At 36.2% G+C, this 27163-nt stretch overlaps 1 protein-coding gene across 1 annotated transcript in view; it reads left to right on the top strand.

The window, feature by feature from the left end:
- Nucleotides 1-6354: 6354 nt before the first annotated feature.
- The window catches only part of LOC138323404 (metabotropic glutamate receptor 1-like), a 90542-nt gene continuing 69733 nt past the window's right edge, over nt 6355-27163 (top strand). Inside the window, exon 1 of the mRNA XM_069268007.1 lies at nt 6355-7918. Coding sequence (XP_069124108.1) covers nt 7249-7918 — 670 coding nt within the window. The 5' untranslated portion in view covers nt 6355-7248. The remainder of the gene's footprint in view (nt 7919-27163) is intronic.

The following is a 27163-nucleotide window of genomic DNA, read 5'->3' as shown; positions in this document are numbered from 1 at the left end:
ACTAATCAATTCCTTAACCCAATGAAAGGGATCAATCTCTATCTTTCTCCCTCTCTCTTACTAGTTTAATGTTCTTGGTGTTTTATGTAAATTCATACTATTTTGTTCCATGTAATCACGTGATTATTCATTTATGTATGTTTATATTTTCTGTATTTCAGGAGAAGTCACTTATAAGTTGGAAAAACTTAATGACTTATCCTTTTGTCATTTTATGTCAATAAAATATGTTTAAACTAAAGGATATACTTTGAAAGCTTCATCGAGGATACCAATTGCTATTAGGCTTTTTATGTCGCATGAACTTCATCCTTCATAATTAAACTTAAATAAATTTGTTTTCGATTTATGAGAGATAGATACTGATTCACGAAATTCATCGTACACAGACTGACTATAGTCCCGAAATTCATCGTACACAGACTGACTACAGTCACGAAATTCATCGTACACAGACTAACTATAGCCGCGAAATTCATCGTACACAGACTGACTATAGTCGCGAAATTTATCGTTCACAGACTGAATATAGTCGCGAAATTCATCGTACACAAATTGACGATAGTCGCGAAATTCATCGTACACAGACTGACTATAGTCGCGAAATTCATCGTACACAGACTGACTATAGCCGCGAAATTCATCGTACACAGACTGACTATAGTCGCGAAATTTATCGTTCACAGACTGAATATAGTCGCGAAATTCATCGTACACAAATTGACGATAGTCGCGAAATTCATCGTACACAGACTGACTATAGTCGCGAAATTCATCGTACACAAACTGACGATAGTCGCGAATTCATCGTACACCGACTGACTATAGTCGCGAAATTCAACATACAAATACTGACTACAGTCGCGAAATTCATCGTACATAGACTGACTATAGCCACGAAATTATCGTACATAGAATAAATATAGTCGCGAAATTCATCGTACACAAACTGACGATAGCCGCGAAATTCATCACACACAGACTGACTACAGTCGCGAAATTCATCAAACACAAACCTTCGATAGTCGCGATTTCACCGACTGACTCTAGTCGCGAAATTCATCATACATATACTGACAACTGTTTCGAAATTCATCGTACACTGACTGACTATGGCCACGAAATTATCGTACACAGACTGACTATAGTCGCGAAATTTATCGTTCACAGACTGACTATAGTCGCGAAATTCATCGTACACACACTGACTATAGTCGCGAAATTCATCATACACAAACTGACGATAGTCGCGAAATTGATCGTACATAGACTAACTATAGTCACGAAATTCATCGTACACAGACTAACTATAGCCGCGAATTTCATCGTGTACAGACTGACTATAGTCGCGAAATTCATCGTACACAAACTGATATAGTCGCGAAAATTCATCGTACACAGACTGACTATAGTCGCGAAATTAATCGTACACAGACTGACTATAACGCGAAATTAATCGTACACAGACTGACTATAGTCGCGAATTTCATCGTGTACAGACTGACTATAGTCGCGAAATTCATCGTACAAAAACTGACTATAGTCGCGAAATTCATCTGAAACACAGACTGAATATTGTCGCGAAAATTCTCATAGTAAGTAGAACGGGGAAGAATGTCAGGTTACATTTGTAATGCTATTTATTATTGAGAGAATGCTATCTTCACGATTTCACGGGACATAAAAATGATCGCGAAGACTTGATTTGTGAAGTAATGAATGAAAAATATACATTTTATAACCGATTAAATATGTTTTTTTTCAATTTTGCAAAAATTAATAACAAACTTTTTAAGCAACAAAACTAATATCAATGGTTTTTTTTAAAGTTTCATATTGTTGTCTTCGTCTATAGTAGCTTTATTCTGTAGGACATATTTCCCGTTTTATGCGGTAATGCGGTTCACCATGTGATGTAATCGATGGGAGACGATTTTTTATAAGCAGAAAATACTTTACAGTTTGTATGTATTTTGCGTTGATAGGGATCCGTTGTCTTTGAAGTGTGAAGACAGGTCGTCCTGAGACCAAAACAGGCTGGCCCAGTAACCAACACTACCGCTCCTAGAAAGTTGTGTATACATACACAGTGGTATCTTAACATTGACTTTCAGGGCCCAGACCATTTACTTGTAAGAGGTTCTAATCCAAAACGCAATATAGGCTAAAAATGTCCCACTTTGGTATTGGGCAGAGCGCATCTTACACCGGCATTTGTACAATAGTATCGAACTGCGTAGGATCTTTGGTTTCTTGTAGAATCTTTTTTGGCATTAATTACCGACTGTTCTGAAAATGACAGTATCTTAACAGGAATTGAACCTCCAAGTCTGTAGTACTTGAAGAAAATGACTGGCAATGTTGACAAATACTTCCGATAGTTTAAACACAACGGAATCCTTTTATCTTCATAGGTTTAAAGCTGTATTCAAGCGAATGTTCAAATCCCATTGAAATTGCCAACAGCTCAATTTTCTTGAAACTTTGCATATTGGAAGTACAACTTGATGTCCCTTTAAAATGACAATACTTTTTCCTTTTGTTATTTTAAAAAGGCCCACAGTATCCTTCGAAAATATTGGTTGCCATGGTAACAAAAAGCAGGGCTCTAATTGGCTGAAATTCAAATGATGTCAGAATTATGTGGAAATTGGCATATAAAGGTTATGAGGTGTCCCGAATAACAGGGTATCACTTTCAAAAATATTAATTGATATGGAGCAAAATAGAGGTTTTTCATTGGTTGAAATTTAGATATTATTAGATATGTGTGAAAATTGGTACATATGGGTTATGGATTCAATCAATGAAGAGTATTTGATTCTACCACATCTGTGAGTGGAGAAGAGCATTTTTGAAATTTTAGCCATTTTGACTCTCTTTGACCCCGCTCCTCTGGCCTCTGGGTGGTGAGGGGCCATATAATTCACAATTTTGATTGGCCCTATGGCTTAGAATGTTTATGCAAAATTTATTGAACTTGCTTCAGAAGTCGAAAATGTAAACTGTTTACGAACACACAACGGACGACGCACGACGTACAGCGACGAACAAAAGGCTATTAGAACAGGACCTAAAACGCACTAGTTTCAGAGTACATATGTTAGTTTACAAACAATTACATCCCTAACTGTTGTTTTATTATAGTGTCTATGATCAATTTTGAATTTACAGTCATTTAGGGCAAATATTTCTCCTGTGTACATTTCAGCCAATGAAATGCTATTTTTTTTTGGAAAACGCGCTGTTATAAGATTATACCAATAGCATGTTGTTAAAATAGTTAAAAAGTGTAGACAAAATCGATAACATGCCAAATATTTCGAACAAAACCAATATCCTCAAGTTTTATCCTGACAAAAATTGAGGTTTTTTGCTCGAAAATCAATTTGTATTAAGATAATTAGTAAATATCATTATAAATGGATATAAAATAAAGAATGGACATTTTTTTATAAAAAAAAAAAAAAAAAAAAAAATCAAAATGTGGACACACGGGGTGTGTACCCAAAGTATTTTTGGAAAAAAATCATTTTAGTCCTTTTATGCCTTTAAAAAATACAAAATAGATATAAAGTAGTTATGTACCTAGACCTTTATAATTGCATAATTTGGAAAAATGGAATGTGGGCGGATTTTGCAACCCACCTTTGCTTAATGCAATGCTAATATAATAGATGTCCTATGTAACAACCGACATGCATATTCGACCTTTAAAGAGCAATCTAAACTAAAGAATATAGTAGTTCCCATACATTTCAACTTCCACTCCCTTCAGATGCACACCATTCTGAAAATAAAGTAGAGAATAGTCTCCATACATTTCAACTTCGTTCCGATGCAGACCATTCCATTGTCGTACTGCCAACAAGATACGGAACTTTTCTCAGAAGGCATAGAGATAGGAGTGACAGCAACGTGTGTTGACTCTACAGGACAACTATAACGTATACTCCACACAATGTTTCCTCGTAACATAGCACCATGTCCCAGTCACAGCTGGGTTGTCATTTAGTTTAGACAAGGAACGGAAACAGCTACCATAGTGTTTTATTTCAACTTGATCAGTGATAAAGCTTGAGTATATAATTACCACGATCGAATTAGGTGATCCTCCATGTCTTTATAAGGATCTGATTTAATTTTCTTTCTTTATTTGTTAACGTTATTTAGTAACAACTAGGGTCAATAAAGAATTGATCACCTTTAGCAGATGAAGGTAAGTCGAAGAACCCGGAGAAACAATTGACTTGCTTTCAGTACTTGGTAACTTGGGTTAAGTGGAGTGTTAAGTCGCAGACCAAAGTTAAGGTGATTCAGTAATAATATGTAGGATGGTTTACCACTAGGACACCATTACCTAAACGTTCAGTGGTATCTCGTTACGGAAGCTAGAAGGGGGATTAACATCAAGTGTCTTTGTGGTTGTCTACAGATCAGGATCTATTGACACTTTGCTCTCCATCGCTTTGTTACTGATTTAAAGCTGTTGTCAGATATTCACTATATATGAATGTACATGGTTTTTTCTCCGGGTATAATGACATTTCAATGGAACCTGTCCTATTTACAAAAATAAATAAATGAATAAATAAAAATGAGTTTTCTTAGATGACTGAATTGTTTAGTTGTTTGATATTAACAGTGATGCGGTTAACCATGATTCTTTACAGGTGTAAGACGATAATTATATATAAAAACACTACAAGAACTCATTTAAAAACTTCGTATGATTATTCGTTATAAGATGGAACACAAAGGATGATATTTTATTCAAAATTCGTAACGGCGATTCTATGATTGGTAACAACATCGTAATAACGATTTTAAAATTCGTAATTTAGACTCAAAACATGCGAACAAATAATAATAATATAAAAAAGAAAATTAAAACTAGAAAACCAACATATGTTGTAGAACTTTATTATCTGATAGTTTCGCTATTTACATTATCGTTTGTAGATTGAGTTGAACATATTAGGTCTAACAATACTGACGGTAGCCACATTTGATATTGATAATTGATCAGTCGTCTTTAATATCGACAATCGAACATGTTAATGATTGATAGACTGGATATTTTCTCCGAAGTTTTACGTCTTAATTATTACTATTCTATTTTTTAAAAGTCGTTTCTACGATTTATGAAATACAGTATTATAGTCACCATTACGGCTAGAATGTAATTGTCTATATATAATTTTTGTTGTGGTCCTTTTTGGTATAACATTTCTTATCTTCCACATATGTGACAGTTTGCGATCGTTGATACGTCCACGGGTAAAATATTGTACCCGTACTTATGGTAGCGCAGTCAAATTTCAGCACAAGTGCAAAAAAATGTAAATTCTGAACTATACGCGCAGATATAAATCAGCGGAAGACGGAGGTTAATTGCCAGAAATATCCTTTCACAAAATTTAGCGCTTCAAAGACAGCGCAAAAAATGCGAAAATAAAGATACTGCGCAAATAAGTACGTTTACAGTATTTTGCTTCAAATTGTTTGCGATGTGACAATTTTTTAATGCTATTGACCAAGTGAACATATTCAAGTGCCATTTCACTTTGTATATAAGCTACCATATGGGTATATCTTCGCGGATATGTAAAAATGCGGAATGTACAATATCACGTTAGCACCGTGTAGTTACCTGACTAAGTCGAGTTATCTATAACCCAGACCCTTGTATCAGTATGGCCGGTAGTTACCGGACTAACCCGAGTTGTTTATTTCCCAAACACTTGTATTAGGATGACCGGTTGTTATATGCTTATGGTAAAGCATTTAGATAATCAAAAAATGATTAACCAGTAGTACCTCTCAGATTGTAAAGAAATGCGCTGAGATCTGGTAGTTATTACTTACATACTACACTTGTATTGACATTAACGATTTCAAACACTGCACAGCAATCTAACAACTGATTGTATCTGATCGTTAATGCCAAGAATACAGTGTATTGTTTGTAACACTATAGTCAATGTACTCCACCGATAGACTACATACTCTTATACTGTTACAGACTCGCTATTATAGAGAGCATGACCGAGAATGTTTGAGAACAATCGATGGAAGCAAGAGGCTTCGAAACAATAGGACGAGAAAATTTATACTACACTTTGGTATTCAAAATAGATGTGCTATCGACGAAATCCATCCCCTCAGAGGGTCACGGGGTCTCAGAGGACCATCCATTTAGTCAATAACAGAACCTACGGATGTAAGAAGCGGCAGGTGCCAAAACCGACCTATCGACCAATGAGAGACGTTCTCAGACGATTCAGCTTGTGACAAGCCTGGCCACAATGTGAAAGCGCAATGCATGCCTGTCAGTGCTAGTACTGCCGTAGTAGGTCGCCGCCGTGAAGATTTCAATAGGTGTTTTGATTGTGTAAGTTGTAAAATACCTGAGGACAGTTTTTGGGGATGGACTATATGTGTATATTTACTGATAATTAATGCTACATTTGTTAACATTTAGTGCCGTGTCTGTAAGCTTCGCTTTACCTTGTGAACAAAACAAAAATTGCTGTGAAGTTATATCTAACCTAACGTGAACATGTGTACCATGTCTGCACGTTGACAGGTGTAAGAAAATGTATTTTAAAGCAAAATGTAAATAATACCAGATATCTCTATCGCCGAGGTCACTTTAAACCGGAAGGAAATTCACTTAAAACGTGTCCGCTTCGTCATCAAAAGTTACTCTAGAGTCGTTAGCGACTGTGTGCGGGACACAGGCAACGCGTTATTCTCGTGTAATGACAAAGCTCTATTGAATCCAATGGAGCATGGATATCTAACAAGATCATTGTCACTGAGGTGGAACCATACGATTTGCCCCATCAGTGTGATAAGGGTAGGAGTCGACAGCCGTACTCAGGTCGTGTGTTGACATTCCACACAGGGATAGGCTGTAATCAGCAGGAAAGGGACATGGTTTGTTATTCTGTGTGTTTTATCAAGCGACATGTGTCGCACAGAAATTTAGGTGCAAAGGTAACCCATATGGGATGTTAATATTTATTGAATGAAACTAATTTCGTGGTCTCAATTTAATTCTCATTTGGTTGTGTCTTTACCTTTTCGTATATAAACTCTCCCCGGGATTTAAGTTCTGGTTCGTTCTCACTTCAAACAAACCAACGGAATTGGATTAGTTTAGTGTTCTTTATTTGTATCAGAAAGGATTGTATAGGATACACTGATGTAAGTTTGTGTGGTTTGTACTCTATAACTCTCACCATGTTTCCCTGTGTATTTTTGTGGATGTTACTACATTATGTGGTGTGTAATGTTGACACCCAGACCGCCGGGCTAGGTACCCGTCGGATAGCCCGTAAGGAGGGCGACATCATCTTCGGGGCTTTACTCCCAATGCACAAAAAACCACCAGAAACCACTGTTTACACACGCTCCTGTGGGGTCATATGGGAGCAGTACGGAATTCACAGACTAGAAATATTTTTGGAAACACTTGACAAGATAAATGCAAGTCCCGATCTTCTCCCTAATATAACGGTGGGGTACGACATTCGTGACTCATGTTGGTACTCGCCTATCGCCCTCGAACAGAGCATCGACTTTATCAAGGATTCTCTGGCGAATTTAGATGCCCAGGCCGACCGTGAAAATAACTCAACACGAAAAGGCGACTGTAAAACGGAGAATAGGAAACCAATTGTTGGCCTTATCGGGCCTGGGTCATCTCACAATACTATCCAAGTTCAGAACTTACTCCAAATATTTCATATTCCTCAAATCGGTTTCTCGGCCACAAGTATGGAACTAAGCAATAAAAACTTGTATGGCTATTTTTTGAGGGTTGTGCCCTCGGACAAGTTCCAAGCTCAGGCCTTGCTGGACATCGTCATTCGGTATAACTGGACATACATTTCAACAGTACACACTGACGGTAAGTAAAAGCATTTCATTGTACCCTTTTCAATATCAAATACCTTAATGATAGAAACATACGCCGTATTGAATTTGAAAGTCAATTAAACCTGCATATGTATTTTTTTTCTTATAGTTTAGTACACAGTTATTGCGTAAAGCTTCTTTTGAAATAAATATGTAAATAGGACATGTAACGTGTTTAGCAAGCGTAAGTTTCTTCTATCTTCCAGACAAACATAACCTTATAAATATTTCAATCTAAAAACGGAAAGTGAGACTTAAAATGATATATCCGTATCTGTAAGGTTATTTTAATATAACCTTATTGTGACCAATATATGACGTGATATTATCATTAAAAAGCCAAAAATATCCTTTCGGAATGATGGGAGCATGGTGCATAGGTAATACTACTATAGAAGTGAATATTAACACGAAAGATGTGTCTTTAGAAGCTAAAAATCTATAAATGTCAACAACATTAACGTCCCAGGTCGACCATGTATATAATTTTGGCGATATTCTCTGTCTGGAAAGAGGCTTAATTTCCTAAACTTGCGTCAGTTATATCATAGCTTCCTTGAGTGCTATACGTGTACTTCGGCACCTAGACTGGCAGCATTGAGGAGATGGTTATTATTACATAATTACGGAGTGCCGTGGAAAGGGTTTATAAGTAAAAGGATGCTACAAATATATGTGACTTTAACATGCTAACGTTTGTCTGTACAACGAATACAATTGTTTATACATTATCAGTGGTTCTCACGTCAAACCGTACATTTTATAGTATACACTGTACTTTCACTATAAACTGATGATATTGATTTTTGTTTAATATTTAGAAATAATTAAGCGACATTCATATTATGACATATTAGACTTATAAAGTGTATGGTTAAGGTGGTTTTTAGGATAGACAGGATGTGGTTGGTATTGTTTAAGAACAATATGAAGAAAGGTCCGGTATAGTAGTCTAGACATACGTGGGCCTTGACAGTATTTACTTAAGCCTATGTTTCCCCTGGAACATTGATTTATATTTCAACGTGTTTGTGGATGATTGCTGAAATATCCCCCAAACTGAAGTATTTGCACAAGATCATAAGGAATCAACTGGCTGACCTTGAGGGAACACGTGGCGAAAGTAGAATATCTCCACGTGCCATACCTGTATGGTTTACCTGCAGATAACTTAAAATCATGTGTGATTTAATAGTAGGATATAAAAAACTAGATATATGTGTATACGTGCAGTCTGACGTAACACCTCCATAAATTCTTCAGGACTCACAAACACTCTCCAGGTTGTTTCATTTTCCCGACACTTGTAAATTCGAGTCTTAGAACGAGGTGTGCTAGGTTATGTAATTTAAGTATATAACGGATCTATAACTCATCAACACTGACATACCGGAAAATAACATTAAGTGTTTTAAATATTCAGGATGCAGTTCTCGACAAGAGGTGCAATAAACAAGAACTTTCTTTGTTTTGATATTTGTATCAGCCGTAACACTAACTTAAACAGAATAATTAATATGCCTCCATCTATAGTGGTAAGTAATTAATTTCATTACAATATGTCATGTTAATATAACGGTGAGTTATGAGGCCAAGGGTGATGAAATATCTAGAGAAAGTAGAAAATAAAAATATCCTAAGGGTGTATACCGGGAAATTACATTAAGTGTTCCGTAGATTCAGGATGCAGTTCTTAAAAAGAGATGCAATGAAAAAGAACTTTCTTTGTTTTGCTATTTGTATCAGCCGTAACACTAAGTTACACAGAATAATTAATATGCCTCCGTCTATAACTCGCTTATTAATCTCATTAATCCGCCATGTTAATGAAACGCTGAGTTATAAGGTCAAGGGTGATGACGTCACAATGCTATTCTAAATATCTAGAGAAAGTGGACTTTCAGATTAAAATGTCGAAATTAAAAATATACGAATGATATCTTATTGGTTTTTTTTAAAGTATCGGTCTTTTTTGGTTATATAAATCATAAAATGATAACGAAGTCTTCACTGTTGTAAGTAAAAATATCATGTTTAAACGATTAAGTTAGACGGAAGTGATGTAATGATTTACGTACATTTGTATGTGACAGTGACGTATTCGGAACACTCATTCAGCTGCAATGTACTGAGTAGTGTGTAGCACACCGGTAGTTTTACAACAAAGGTTAATAACAACAAATCAGCATTTCATTTCTATGATTCATATTTTGAATATTGTTTTGTGTTGCATACGCACGCTTCTAAGTGAGATGCATTTCCTACACGATTCGTAATAAACAGATAAGACGATATCAAGTATAATTGAATGTGAGCTTTATTGGTTTGCCTTGTATCGATTTCCACTTAAATGTGGAGCTGATTTTTGGTATCAGAACAACTATAAGTTAAGCCATTATACAATATATCATTCATCATTTTCTCAAATTTAGCAATTATTGACTCTACCCCGGAGTCTGACATGACTATCATGTTGATATGAAAAAAATTGGCTAAATATAGATATTGATATAAATATGTGTATCTACATTTGAGCAGGTGATGATGTTTATAGGTGAAAGTACTTACAGTGAATAGTGTACTACTCTCAAGAAATTGCACACAAAGAACATTCTTCCCTTATGCAAAGTTGGGAAGATTTATGTTGGTAGAAGAAATTCATGGAACATTACAATGATACAAATTCATATTAACCGTACAAAGCAGCGAATTTATCGAGATTTGCTGCGTTGATTTCAACAGTCCATTGAGATTCAATGTTGATATACTATATCTGCAGAGAATTGGATGCTAATATTGCGTTTCGATTTCCCATGAGGACAATCTATTTTCATAAACAGACAGAACGAGGCCTGGTTTATGATTGAAAGTACCATGTCTTATTCGCTCAGACATGTGAATTAGAGCGACATGGATACTATTGTTGAAATAACCTAACTGTCAAACGCCCTAGCTGTAAGACTGGGTAATGAACTCATCTACAAAAGTGATTATCGAATCTTTTAAGATTCAAACAGAGCCACGAAATGGTGGATGTTTACAGCTGCATAGAGGAGCGTTCCCTGACAGGAAAAAAATTGATTATGAAAACAAAAATGTTTTATATTCTTCCCAAGGACAAATGAAATGCTTAATCTTTCGGAAATAAAAGTAGAACATAAATTCTGAGAAAAATGGTAACGAAATATTACCAAAAGGAAATTGTGACTTTTTTTAATGATAAAGATGCTGATACATCCGCCCTTGTCAGGAGATTTTCTTTCTACATACATGTTTTAGTAACATAGAAAGTTAGTTAGTTAGTTGTGGTTGGTTACTCTACGGGGTTGACTTTATCAGAACAGCATTATCGTTTATGTTCAGTAAAAGTGTAATTCGTTTGGGGTCACTGACTTGACGGTGTCACCGATAATGATATCATTTTTCTGTGTACATTCAAATGAATATGTAATTAATGATACCTGCACAAACATATCACAAAGTAAACATCATTCAATACAAGACCCAGTAATCTTACCCCTCGAGTTCACTTAATATCCGAAGTACACCTGAAACTCTGCCTTCACGTTTACCCAATGTAAGTGATAACCGAGCACGGACACGTACATTTATTTTGTTTTCTTTGGAAATAAAATTATATCATGATTAGTTAGACGTTTAAAGAAATATTGTTCAAATGTACCATACATTTGTTATTTTCTATTTTGACAGTGTATTTTGAAGACTACAATGGAAAAAGTATGATTAATCTCTACCAGTCTTATAATTAAGTGCAATATATAGGCCATCGACGTTGACCAGCAAACCATATCGAAACCTATGATTTTAAAGCCCACATGTTATTTGTCATATTTGATTTTTGCGTATTCTATCGTTGTTTGAGGAGCATGAAGGTTACATCAGTTATATCAGTGAAAATGATCGATAACCATATCATAAATTGAAGTATGTTTTGATTTCGAGAATTTTAATTTGAAAACAACTATTAACCTAATAACAGAACTAAGGTAAGTGACTTTGTTATATCTATTGTTCTTGGCCAACTCAGGTCAGCGTTCTCTAGACAAACAACACAGGCTTCACCGTACTAATAATAATCTGTCCTTTATGTTACAAGATTCATCATAGATCAAATAAAACACGGTTCTGCTGTGCGAATTTCGGCAAAAAGGATGCGCATAACCGGAACCAATATTGAAATTCTAATCTCCGGATTCGCTGTCGGTATCGCAACCGCCCTGAATGGTCTTGAATGATTTTGGACGAATCGCCGTATGTAGATTTGATGAGATACAACCGTTATCAATATTTGTTAATTAAACGTGTAATTATATCCAAAAATCAATACCAATTTCGTTGATCGTTCAACTGTGCCTGTTCCATCTTTATTGTAATACATCTGTAGTGTCTACTGCGCACCACATGACATGTACTTTCTGACCGTATTTATAAGGAAACCCTCAGAGTTGACGCACCATGTTATATAAAAAACTTTCTTGGTATGACACACCGAGAGTCAATGTGAAACTTTCATCTTTTTGTCCGAAGTCTTACAATGAATTCATAGTAAGAAGTATTATACATAAGGTTATAACTGTCTTGATAACCTCTATTAATGTACACAAAATATGTGATACATTTATTTTCATAAACAATACAATAACGATGACTCAGTGCTTCAAGGATGTATGATAATTACAAACCTTCCAACAATATCACTGAATCTTAAAGAGAATAGAGAGTATCATTATACGCTGCCATTATCAATTGGTATTTTAACTTTCTGTGTAAAGTCGGTTGAAAATGGTCATTAAGGACTCATAAGAAAATTGTCTCTGCGTTCAAATTGTGTCACGTGACGTATGCGATACTTACTTATATACTTTTAGACTATGCTTGATCAGTAAGAGCTATACATATGATTTAATGCCATCCGCGTGCCAATAGTCCGTTGTTGGCTCTCGAGAATTCGCTACGGATAAATGGAAATTGTAATAATTTTCCTTTAATCCTTGTCGAATAGATGTATGTATGGTAATAATATACCTATATAACGACGATGTTTATGAGTCGGTATCGATTTGTAATGAAATCCTACGAGCTGCCAATTAACTTTCCGTGGAGAATAAAGCCTGCCAACGTGTGAAGTATATTGATATATACCGCCAAAGACAGGTCTCACCGACATCTTGTTAGTTTTACTTGGCTTTCAATTGTACGCATTCTGTGGAAATCAAGTTGCAGAAAGATTTGAAAGAAAGAAAGTCAGAAATATTCTGGTCCATCGTCTAGTTTTATGTAATATGTTGTAAATCGACTATAAATTAATTCGTATATTCGCAGTAATTGCTGTATAAGCTATCGCAGAACAAATTTTCTGTATACATGTATTTTAGCGCAAGTTAAAATTGTCATCTAAGCAACCGATCTCAGTAGACGCTGTTTGGAACCCTCGAACATTCTACAAACTGTAGTGGTAATCCTATTCAAGTGTATTTAGCGCTAACACCTTTTCGTTTGAATACGATAGCACCAAATGCATTTTCTTTGACCAAGCAATTATTATATTATCATATTTGTTTTCAACTTAAATTGGATTAATACTCCACAATAAATACGTCTACAGAATGGAGAGAAATAGAGTTGTTATTGACAATAAACTTGGCCTAATCTACCATGGCTGGAGAAGTATTCAGTAACCCTCTCAGAGATAACGTTATCAAGACTGGAGATTCTGAGGAGTTAGTAGAGATGGATAGGGTATGTCAATACTAAACGGACACAAAGGATGGTGGTATACTAGTCAGGAGATATCGAAGATAAAACAAGTCTCTGGTCATAACGGGACCAGATTAGCAAACCAAGGAGGTGTACACAGTATATAGAACACAAACGATGTGATAAGATACATGTAAATGGCACCGATTAAATCATTATCTTCAATCTTAACCATATTAAAAGTTGCGTTTTTCCCATCTCAATGTCAACCTAATATAACACTATTTTTTATCATAATATTTAAGGGTTGTACAAGATGTATTTATCCCTATCTCAATATTTAATCTATTAAAGATGTTTTTTTTTTGTATTTATGTTATTTTCCAATAGGTTTTTCCAAACATGTACATAACATACACTAAATTTTGTTTTACCAGAAAAAGTGCCAATTAAATGCATTTTTATCTGAATATTTAGGCATTTCACAAATTATACCAATTATTTTCTATCTCAATTTTTCACCTTTTACAAGATGCATTTTCCCATTCCAAATTTCCCAGAACATTCCAATGAGCTGGAATCAATACAGTCAATTGTGGCTTGTCCATTAAAGTGTATTTTACTGCTTCCTCGTCTGATGACGTGAATGTTATACCTGAAGCACCATGAAGGTGTCAAGACAGGTATGTTGTGTTAGTGAAGGTGTCAAGACAGGTATGTTGTGTTAGTTAGTGCGATATTTACAACAGCTCATCAATTATTAAATAGCTCACATGGTTTATCGTGTGATTTCTACCGCGGAAAGTAACCGTCCCGTCATGTGGCGTCATGAATATTCAGTATATCATGAATAATTAATCCCCGTGTTATATTTCTTAGAAGGCTTTGATTCAGGAAAAGGTAAACATTGAACAGAGACAGTGTTTTCATATATACACAGTAACACGGAATGCACAGTGTGCAAAAAAGATGCATTTTGTACAATATATCTCGATAAAATGTATCGCATCTGGTAAATCCAGGTTTGTGAGCGGAACGAAATTCAGTCGCGACATATTGTTGACCAAACATTGGACCTACTGCATTTGGTAATATTTGTTTATTTTGCTCTAACGGCGTGGAAAGTTCCACATGTTAAAAGTCAAACTTAAGTATTGACATGGTGCGTTATAACAATCCTCTTTTTTGTATTTTGGTAAAAATTTACTCCATGTCGTTCCCATGTGAGTGTCTTTTTGAAACGTGATTGTTACACGTGTATCTTCATTAAACACAACTCGTCACTGTGGATGTCATTTGTAACAATTCACAGTTTCCCTGGGGATCACAAACACGATGAACACATTAGCGTCACTATCATTTTCTTTTTTCATTTATACAATTAGTTGAGCAGTTCGGTTTATACTGATCAGCCGTAGAGTGATTGCAGCAAATCTAGAAGAATAGATGTATTTCAACTGGGAATTGAATTTAGGTTTTACATCGTTTCAATTTTTCGTCACCATGAAGAAGACGTCTCACGTGACATGCCATACAAATGAACCAATCAGTGACGCTGATACAATGTTGTAGAGCATTGATAAGATTACACTGGAATATGTCGTTAAGATGATTTACGTACCTATACAGCCTTAACAAGGCAAATCACAGTATTGGAAGTAACTATGTGGCCTACATTCTCATGTCAACACGGAAGATAATATTCTATGTGCCAATCACCAGAAGCGTGCATCAATATTATTTTTATATCAATGATACAAGAAAATGCATACAGACTCCATGATTATACATGATACTGTGGCAATTGTGAAATAAACATCGACAGGCTAATATTAATGTTGGGCTTTTATTTCGATTTTTTGTTATTTATAGCCCACCATAAAATGGTAATTTCCGGAAAATTCACAATATTTGTGGAACTCCTGTCAAACGGTGTTGCTTTGTTTATTAGTTTATGGTTTTCACTTCCTGGTTATGATTTCTACTTCATTCAGCCATGGACTTTGGGTTTATATCCTCATATATATATATATATATTCGGTTCAGGGATGTTTAGACCATCTGTGAATGGCCGAGTGGTATAACTTCCAAATGCCCTTGGTATAATTACCACATTTTTTTCACTCGCAAAAGTAGAATATTTTTGGCAGATTCATCTACGAACCATTTTGTGAAATTCGACGCATACTTTGAAAGCAAAAAATCTTCGTGATCAAACTATATACGCATACTAAATGTTAAGTATATGAATACATGATAAAACTTCTTAATGAGGTGAACATATTAACAACATTAAACTTTACTGAGAAATTCAGGGAGCAGACGGATGATTTACCGAATATATCGGACATGCTTACACATGGTTCATGGAATTTAAAAGTGTTTTTGTTGAAAAAAGTCCTACCTTAAAAATTAGAATTTTTTTTTTTTATTTTAGTGTGTTATGATATATAGATTGATATACAGTGAGTGGTAATCGATTATGTTTAAATGGAATTTAGATGACTCCCAATATTTATTTAATAACAGGGTACTTGTGTTACTGCTTTTCATTCACATTTTGCTTCAAATTTTAGTATGTCAGGTTTCCTGCCTTTTTTTTTTTTTTTTCATTCGCATCGTCATTTAACCCAGGTTTTATTGAGATTGATGTAATGCTTGTCGTCGACATCACATAGAACGCTAACTCTTCCGGAACACTTAGATATAGTTTTATGTTACTTTAAAATACATACTGGTTTATTGATTACTTGTTCCTTCTACTTAACGCTCTGGGACTTAAATCAATAGAATCTTTCATCCCCTTTGGATTGGGACAGGAGAATTTCTATCCGAGACATAAAATTCTTAAGTTGTCAAAATTTACCGAGTGTTAGGTAGCATAAGAATATTATCCTGAAGATGACCAAATGTGGGTGAGTGTTCTTGTTTTGCTTTTGTTACTCTTTTTTTAATCTTTGCCTAAAAATGACGTATCAGCATTGCAAGCAAGGATGACGTGATCTACATCAATTGCCTTTAGCCGTCATTGTGACGTCAATACGTTGTTGTTATGATACTGTTGCAGTGACGACATACAATTATTGAGCACATGAAAATATGTCGATAACTTCCCTTTGCCCTATAGTGAGATAGAAAAATCTCACATCAGTACAATTGCGGATATCCCTGTCCCTGATAAGAGTTCGCCTTGTATTCGCATAACTGATAGCTGTCGGTATATAATTTAGGTACGTTTTTAAAAAGTAGCACTTAAAATAGTTAAACTCCATGTGATCACAATGAGATCAGACAAGAAAAAATAGTATAAAATAACCAGAACAGTATCAAACTTTATACTCGCCCTTTATTATCGGTTTTTACTATATACATTCGCTTTCTACGTTGGAATTTTTTCTATTGATACAAAAGCTTGTTACCACTTATTAATACAATGCATTATAAGGATATTTGCACGCTGTCTGTAAAGCTTATAAAGAGTGGTTTTCTTTGGGAAATCATACAACAGTGTAAATTCAAAATCATAATGCATAATTGTATATCTTTTTGTAATGAACACCATATACAGAACAGGTCAGCTAACATTTATTTCCAATGTGGTACTCATGATGATAAGGATGACAGTGTATAGTCCCAACGTCGACTTCGATATATCTACAGCCTGTATTTATACAGTTAGTAGGAATCGTTATTTCGGGAAACTTTCTACCATCTATGTCAACAAACTACAGAACATTTTCAGGCTGTTCAAACAGCGAAACAAAACGAACATGTCTTACCTTAGTTTCTGTAGTAAAAGTCTACAAATCAATAGTGTATCGGGATACCTCAGATAGGATAAATTAAACATGGAATAATACAGGGAGACTCCTACAGATCGGCTAAGTCATTATCTCTAGGATTGTCAGGTCGAATGTGAACGCTTATAGGGGGCTGTGGCCTCCCAGACCATAGGCAGTCTGGGGTAAACATTAGTGGGTTTGATTTCCGTTTATTGGCACAAGTAACCTTTATCGAGAAAACAAGACGACATTGGGTATTCCATGGTCTCAAAGATATACAAGAAGGTCAGCTTCAGCACCGAAATGGCGGGCCGTGCCATGATATGGTCTATTCAGACTGACATGGTTATAAACAGGAACTTTAACCGACGAGAAACTAAGTAATTGCTGTTGTGATTCTCGAAAGGAAATAACAAATAATGGAATGTGTAAGTAAATAGGTCTATATATGTATCATTACATACACCGTGACGCCTGAAAAAGCCTTGTTAGCTTTTAAAAAATATGACTTAAAACCAATATTGCAGTAAGACATGTAGAATTAACACAACCTTATGACAGTTAAGGAAAGTTTAATAGGATTATTATCAAAACATCACCAACTAAATGACTGTATTTCTTCACGTCCCGATTTTCATGCCTAAATCAGCACTGAGTGTTATGTGTTAGAAGCTTGTCATACTTGGACGTTTCTGCCCAGATGTATAGATACGGGGGCTGGATATACTGCCTGGTGAAAGATGTTGGCCAATGCAATAATGGAAATATACAATCAATAGCATTAAGTCATAAACTCCTCCGTACGTATTGCGTATTAGGTAAGAGCCCATTGGAATAACTTTCTACAAGATAACCATGGGCATGGTCATACGGTTTGCAATGATAACAGCGACAGCCATATGGACACTACACAAACACTCCATAATATGTACAAATCTGTATGTCTTCTGTTGATTTTGTCAGATTTGTATATTCATAATTATTCTTACAAACTTTTAAAAATTAATATAGTCATCATTATCTATGTCGCGTTCATTTTATAGAAACCTGAGATGTATAAGTATGTGTATATAGGGTACAGAAGATTGCACATGGAAACAGTCTCTGTGAACGAGACTCATCATTTAAAGATTGACCTTTTTAGGTTTAACACATTTTTTGTTATAATATTGTATAACATAACAACCAGAGTATTGTTACTCTAAAATATTCTTTAAACTGGATAAATTTACTCTTATCATAGATATCCAACTATTGAGAGACGTATTACTTCCAAAAAAGACAAACAAATGATAACCGGAAAACGAAATCGCATTGTTTGTAATACATAGCTAATATGAATAAATAGAAAGTTTTCCTTCTTGGCATTTTAGTAAACATCGAGATTGTCGATAACACTTATTTATCCTAAACCATATAACAAAGAAGACAAAACTCAATTTTCGAACATTTAATCTTTTTAGAAAATATCAAGGTTTCTTGAAAAGTTATTGATTCAATCAAATTGTGTTACAAAAAGAACTAAAATATGATTTTCGAAGATTTCATCTTTTTAGTAAACATAAAAATTGTTGGCTAAAGTATTGATTCAATCACGATTTACACGGAAAACTAAAACAAGATTTTCGAAGATTTTATCTTTAGAAATACTTCAATACACGAGTACCATTAGCTAATAGTTTTTTTTGGTGGAAGAAAGGGATAAAAGACAAAACGAACTGCTCTTTAGTAAGACAGCTTGCCTTGGTTCACCTATCTCCGCAGTCCATTTATCACCGGTCCATATAGGGGTTCATCTTGTATACATATAGATCATTCCAACGGTAAGTTTGCTTTGGTCTAACGATTTTCTCGGAGTGATACTACTGTGTTTAGAATCATTGATTGTATAAAGCTTATGCTACCTATCAAACGTGTAAACCGAAATCAGATAAAGGTTAAATGTCAACACGAGGTCCAAGACACTCACGTGACTACCGATCCACTGCCCTGTTCCATATATCACTTTGGGAGGTACGTCAGGATCTCCAAGTCTCAACGCAAACTATCCATCCTGGCTCGCTAATTATACAGCATATACAATGATCAAATGAAATTGGAAAAAGTTCAGCGCCCTGCTGTAGGGTATATAGCAGGAATTATTTCACTTAGTCAGTTAGCATTTCAAAACCTTAAAGGTCATTTGTGATTTCGGATAAAGGTCAATATTGATTAGAAGGTCAACTGTAATTTGGGTGCACAGCTGTTTCTGGACGGTACGGCATGCTTCTCACCGGTAAATATTTGTGCTACATTGAAATACCACCCTTGCTATTTTTTGTTCGGAATTAATGTATTTTTAAAAAATGACTTAACAAATTAAAGGAGCGTTCATTTCTAATCGGTATTTTTCTAGATGAAGAGTTAATGTTTTGTGTGAATCTATACGTTCTCATGTGCCATGCTGAAACAATCAATTAAAGAAATGGAAAATAAATAAAAAATATAATATTCTTAATTCTATATAAAGTTTCACAGACACCGCTATTTCTCCCTTTAATTGTAAAAGTACAAATCTGGCAACATCTTAGACAAAAAACTGTCATACCAATTCAGATGTGATAATTCAGGTTGAAAATAAAATGTCACTGATGAATTGGGTTCATATTGGGAACAGAATGATTATTGGCTGTGGTTTTTAGATTGTTTGCTAAGCTGTCTATTTCGAGCCTTGCTTGTAATTGTTCACGCCTCTTCTTCATTACAAGCACTGACAGTCTAGGAAATTTGTTCGACGGCGTTCTTGGAAAATATGAAAAATGGATATGAACCTTTTCATAGAGGGGAACTGTGTAGCCGCCTGTCAGACAGATATGTAGCCTTGACCCGTCATCAGTGTAAAGTTCCTCACATTTTGCCTGTAGCAAGACTTCCAACTAAGCATTTATGGTTTACAGTTTTTACACAATCCATGGTCACTTAAATAAATGATGCTACAAATCTCAGATTAGTTATCTTCTGGACAGACTTCAGTTTGTATTAGAAGCTAACATGATAGTAATTGATTATGAGAGTGAGTGGGATATGAAAGCAGGAGCAGTAAAATACTAGTCATATTAAAAAAAGAAATAGGCGAAATGTGTAAGTGACGACATAGAAACAATACGAATAGAAAAGTCAGTATTAAACATTACAAATGCTGTCATATGCATTATGTATTGTTGATCCAAAGGTTTAATTTGAATTTCCTGTTGAAATTTTGATGATTATTTTACAAAGGCTGTAATACAGCTGTGGCTAAAACAAAGACCTGGTGTCTTACAGCCCTATGGCGGGTATGACGTGTTGTAGAGTACAGTGTTGGAAGGTTATATGGCCTATTTGTGCGTGATACCCACGGTTATACAGACAGGAATAGAGGTTTTCTCAATATTTAATGGGATAGGAATAGAGCTGAAGTAGGCAATACCTTCTATACATGAAAACTTAGACTGTAAAAGGAGTTTTGGGGTACATATATGTAAGTTATGACAAAGGTCAGTTATTTCTATGGGATATAAACATTGAAGATAGTTCTAGCATCGATTGGTGATCCTAGTAAATTATAGCCCACTAGTATAAATAATTATAGTAAAACATATCAAATACAGACTTTAGTGGTGATCAATGAAATAAATTATTGATTAATTAAAAAAAATAAGCACACAGAACCGATGAGCTGAAATAAGATGTGGGTAAGTAGATCAACGCAGATCAATAGTGCTTAATTACAGAACATTCTCTAACATCATCACAGGGGTGGATCAACATCATCACAGGGGTGGATCAACATCATCACAGGGGTGGATCAACATCATCACAGGGGTGGATCAACATCATCACAGGGGTGGATCAACATCATCACAGGGGTGGATCAACATCATCACAGGGGTGGATCAACATCATCAACATCATCACAGGGGTGGATCAACATCATCACAGGGGTGGATCAACATCATCACAGGGGTGGATAAACATCATCACAGGGGTGGATCAACATCATCACAGGGGTGGATCAACATCATCACAGGGGTGGATAAACATCATCACAGGGGTGGATAAACATCATCACAGGGGTGGATAAACATCATCACAGGGGTGGATAAACATCATCACAGGGGTGGATAAACATCATCACAGGGGTGGATAAACATCATCACAGGGGTGGATCAACATCATCACAGGGATGGATAAACAACATCATCACAGGGGTGGATAAACATCATCACAGGGGTGGATAAACATCATCACAGGGGTGGATCAACATCATCACAGGGGTGGATAAACATCATCACAGGGGTGGATAAACATCATCACAGGGGTGGATAAACATCATCACAGGGATGGATAAACATCATCACAGGGGTGGATAAACATCATCACAGGGGTGGATCAACATCATCACAGGGGTGGATAAACATCATCACAGGGGTGGATAAACATCATCACAGGGGTGGATAAACATCATCACAGGGATGGATAAACATCATCACAGGGGTGGATCAACATCATCAACATCATCACAGGGGTGGATAAACATCATCACAGGGGTGGATCAACATCATCACAGGGGTGGATCAACATCATCACAGGGGTGGATCAACATCATCACAGGGGTGGATCAACATCATCACAGGGGTGGATCAACATCATCACAGGGGTGGATAAACATCATCACAGGGGTGGATAAACATCATCACAGGGGTGGATAAACATCATCAGGTCACAAGGGGTGGATAAATCATCACAGGGTGGATAACATCATCACAGGGGTGGATAAACATCATCACAGGGGTGGATCAACATCATCACAGGGGTGGATAAACATCATCACAGGGGTGGATAAACATCATCACAGGGGTGGATAAACATCATCACAGGGGTGGATAAACATCATCACAGGGGTGGATCAACATCATCACAGGGTGGATAACATCATCACAGGGGTGGATAAACATCATCACGGGTGGATAAACATCATCACAGGGGTGGATCAACATCATCACAGGGGTGGATCAACATCATCACAGGGGTGGATAAACATCATCACAGGGGTGGATAAACATCATCACAGGGGTGGATAAACATCATCACAGGGGTGGATCAACACATCATCTCACACAGGGGTGGATAAACATCATCACAGGGGTGGATAAACATCATCACAGGGGTGGATAAACAATCACAGGGGTGGATCATCATCACAGGGTGGAAACATCATCACAGGGGTGGATCAACATCATCACAGGGGTGGATAACATCATCACAGGGGTGGATCAACATCATCACAGGGGTGGATAACATCATCACGGGGTGGATAACATCATCACAGGGTATCAACATCATCACGGGGTGGATAAACATCATCAGTAGGGGTGGATAAACATCATCACGGGTGATAAACATCATCACGGGTGGATAAACATCATCACGGGGTGATAAACATCACACATCACAGGGGTGGAATTCAACATCATCACAGGGGTGGATAAACATCATCACAGGGATGGATAAACATCATCACAGGGTGGATAAACAATCATCATCACAGGGTGGATAAACATCATCACAGGGGTGGATAAACATCATCACGGGGATGGATAAATCATCCACAGGGATGGATAAACATCATCACGGGGATGGATAAACATCATCACAGGGGTAGATAAACATCATCACAGGGAAGGATAAACATCATCACAGGGGTAGATAAACATCATCACGGGGATGGATAAACATCATCACAGGGGTAGATAAACATCATCACAGGGGTGGATAAACATCATCACAGGGGTAGATAAACATCATCACGGGGATGGATAAACATCATCACAGGGGTAGATAAACATCATCACAGGGATGGATAAACATCATCACAGGGGTAGATAAACATCATCACAGGGATGGATAAACATCATCACAGGGGTAGATAAACATCATCACGGGGATGGATAAACATCATCACAGGGATGGATAAACATCATCACAGGGGTGGATAAACATCATCACAGGGATGGATAAACATCATCACAGGGGTAGATAAACATCATCACAGGGATGGATAAACATCATCACGGGATGGATAAACATCATCACGGGATGGATAAACATCATCACAGGGGTAGATAAAACATCATCACGGGGATGGATAAACATCATCACAGGGGTGGATAAACATCATCACAGGGGTGGATAAACATCATTACAGGGGTAGATAAACATCATCACGGGGATGGATAAACATCATCACAGGGGTGGATCAACATCATTACAGCGGTGGATAAATACCATCACAAAGGTGGATAAATATCATCACAGGGGTAGATAACATTATTGCAGGGGTGAACAAACATCACCACAAGGGTGGAAAAGCATCGTCATATGGGTGAATAAGCACTGTCACAGGCGTGGATAAACATCATCACAAGGGTTTATAAACATCATCATAGGGATTTTTTTTTATTTCTTGTCCGCTCCTAGCCACCGTACGATGGCTGTGCGAGTGAAAAACATTACTTGTTATCGTTTTTAAATTTCAAAAATCCCGTTTTAGTTGTTGCTATTGGTAGTTCATGCCCATTGGCTTCCTGTGCGTTTGAATTGAGTGGTATATATTTATTGCCAATATATTTATCTCTTAAATAAAATCGGCGACATACCTAAATGTATGTATGCACTGTTAGTTATGATTTAGCAGATTTTTCCAACAGATGCTACGACGACTTGCTTTGATTGTGTCTGTTGTGGCGGTCTTGTAACTATTTTGTCAGTCCTATCGCGTAAATGGATCTGGTAGCGAGAATTCGTCATCGCTCTCATGAACTATAACAGTAATACTGCCCAGTTAAAAACCTGTAAAAGTGCTTGATGAAGGTTTTACTGCAATATAAGATTATTTATTGCCGACCACAGATATTCGACGTTTCTTGTTCCGGGATATATAGAGATTGCATCGATAAACATATTCGATATTTTTTTGTTACTGAATGCATAAAGGTTGTACCGTTACAGACATTCGATTCACATGCATGATAGAAATACTTCCGGTATCCTTTAATGATGGACGTACCTCCCCTAACCGTCAAAAATCCATTTCCACTTGTTGATGTAGTTGTCTAATATCCTCAATGCTGATATTTTATCTATGCTGTGTTAGAGCAGGACATGTACAGCTAAATACTTCATTTGAAAATGAGATTTGCTAAAGAAGAATAAACAAACATCACTTGTAATCTATAAATTATGATAGTGTCTTTATTTTTCAATGTGTTACTCGCAAATTGGTTCAATAGCGCGGAACATACTTGTTGATTGATGTCAAATAAAACTGCCACAAGCTCTCGTAATGTTAATAACATAATCCCTTTTCTCACTTATTCATAAGGTGTTATTTTATTTCTCTTTTAGAGGCGAAACTGGCTAGGTGACTGATAGAATCATACCTGATACTAATTGTCTTCCATATGATATGATATGGTCGCGTTTACACATCCAATGTCATTTATGATATCCTTCTTGGATGTATGTTTCTGATATTGAGCATTCATGGTTTTAATCTTTATAATGTACGTTCAGCTATTCGATCTAAAGAAGACGGTTGTACCCCGTTGGGACCACCGTCTTCTCCAGGAAACTGAGTGAGACGAATAATAACTCTCAGATAAGCACCGGTACAGACGTTAGATACTGTGTGTGAGTGGAGATGTGGTTTATATAGAATTTATGATTTATAACGACAGCTATGTGACATATCTAAAGAATACATTTATCGTGAATGTCCGGTAGAGAGACAGGGTTAGAAAAGGTTATATAGATACAATACGATAACTGGACCAAACCGTGTACCCAGACAAACACAAGGGTTTAATGTTAAAGAAAAAAAACATCCTCTAACAGACACCCTTATACATTATGTAGATATTGTTTTAGGCACGTTATATGTGTTGTTGTGTATACTATGAATCACAAGTCATTTCAGTCCGGGTTTAATAATGCTTTATGAGTCACTGTTCACATTAATGTGATTCAAGCTTGTCAATGATCTGGATGTATATAGGCTAATTCCATTGTATTGCATCTAGGAAACCAATCCAATTTATTTATATGTTTGTGAATGGATTTCCAAACGCAATCCATGCTCATCCAATCAAGTTGTCAGCAGTACAAACGGCTTGCTGGACTTAAACTATGGTTTGAAATATCCACAAAACGACAAAGGACAAAAAACACTTTGATGGGATGTAAAAATACTAATAAAAATCTCTGAGTGTGATCGAACCATAGCACACTGTAGATCAAGGTAATCGAGTGTTCCATCTATCACACAGGCATATTTGACTATTGTAAGACACATTTTTGATAGTTTTGAACCCTTCGGTTTTTCATGGGGAACAGAGACTTCCTTCCACCTCGAAAGCTTGGCTTATATTTCAATCATCTTGACTTGCAATGTGACGTAAGATTGAAGAAAAATAACCCAGTGTGTTGAAATCATTGCTGATATTCCAATTAATGAACCTAATACTTCCTAAGTGTCCCACATAGGATCAGACGTCATCAAACGACCGTATATGGTAATAGAATGGCAAGAGGTGCCATCGAAATAAAGCAGCTTCTGTTTTCTGGAACATTCTAAATTCTAAAAGCTGTCATTATCAAGCTTACAAATACGATAGTATTTATTCTAAAACATATAACCATTGTGGAATGACTTACTTATTTCAGACTAACATTCCTTCTAACTAATGCACCTTACTGAATGAGTCTTCGGTATGGGAGCCTCAGGACTATTGGACCTTCGGTATCAGAAGTACCAGAAATATTGAGGTTTTGGTATTGGGAGCCCTAGAAATATATATTGAGCCTTCGGTATTAGGAGCCCTAGAAATATTGGTCCTCCGCACTCGTGATTTTTGGCATTAAGAGGGTTATGTGTCTATAAAACGATTATGTAAATGATCCTTTATCCTGCAACTGCCCCGCATACTGACGGATAACTACTGTCGGATAAACTTGTGCTTATCCTTCAACAGGAAATACTTTATCCGTCAATAGGATCACGTTAGTTTGCTCCACATCTGACGGAACAATTTCTAACTTGACCCCGAACATTAACCTTCCGGTGAATGTAACGTTATTCAGTCGCGCTAAAAAGTTACGTCATTTTCTCCTCAATTAATTGGCTCATGGCAAAGGTATGTATTGTAAAGTACATATGTAATTCTTTGATGAGCATTTTTTTTTAGTATTTTCAAATGGTTTCAGTGATATTATACACCGAATAGAAATATTGGTATTGTTTGCAAATGCGCTTATCTACTTTCCACGGTAGTAAAAGTGAGTACACTCTCATTCGGTTAAATGAATGAATCTTTTCATCCGCATCAAAGAAGCGTCTCGCTTCGACGAAACCAAATAAATAACTAACAATTTGCTTTCGTTTGAATGTTATAATGGTTGCAGGATAAACGAAATATACGGTAAGCATCTTACAATAAAAGTTTGATTTTGGTGCTCGTCACCGAAAGCCGAAATGACGAGCTTTCGACTTTTCTAAATCTCGCACCAAAATACACCTTGTATTGTAAGATACTAACCATATATTTTCTATATTCGGCGGGTGGTGTGAAGAAACTATTAGCGTCCCTTCTGTCAGCTGAGGGTTCTATGGACTGTCCCTCCCATACATAATCCTAGGTGGCGGCCCAATATAGTCACTT

This window comes from Argopecten irradians, chromosome 1 (genome assembly GCF_041381155.1).
Source record: "Argopecten irradians isolate NY chromosome 1, Ai_NY, whole genome shotgun sequence".
Classification (NCBI taxonomy): Eukaryota; Metazoa; Mollusca; class Bivalvia; order Pectinida; family Pectinidae; genus Argopecten; species Argopecten irradians.
Note: the sequence above shows the minus strand (reverse complement) of the source record. Positions and strands in the feature narration are given on the sequence as shown.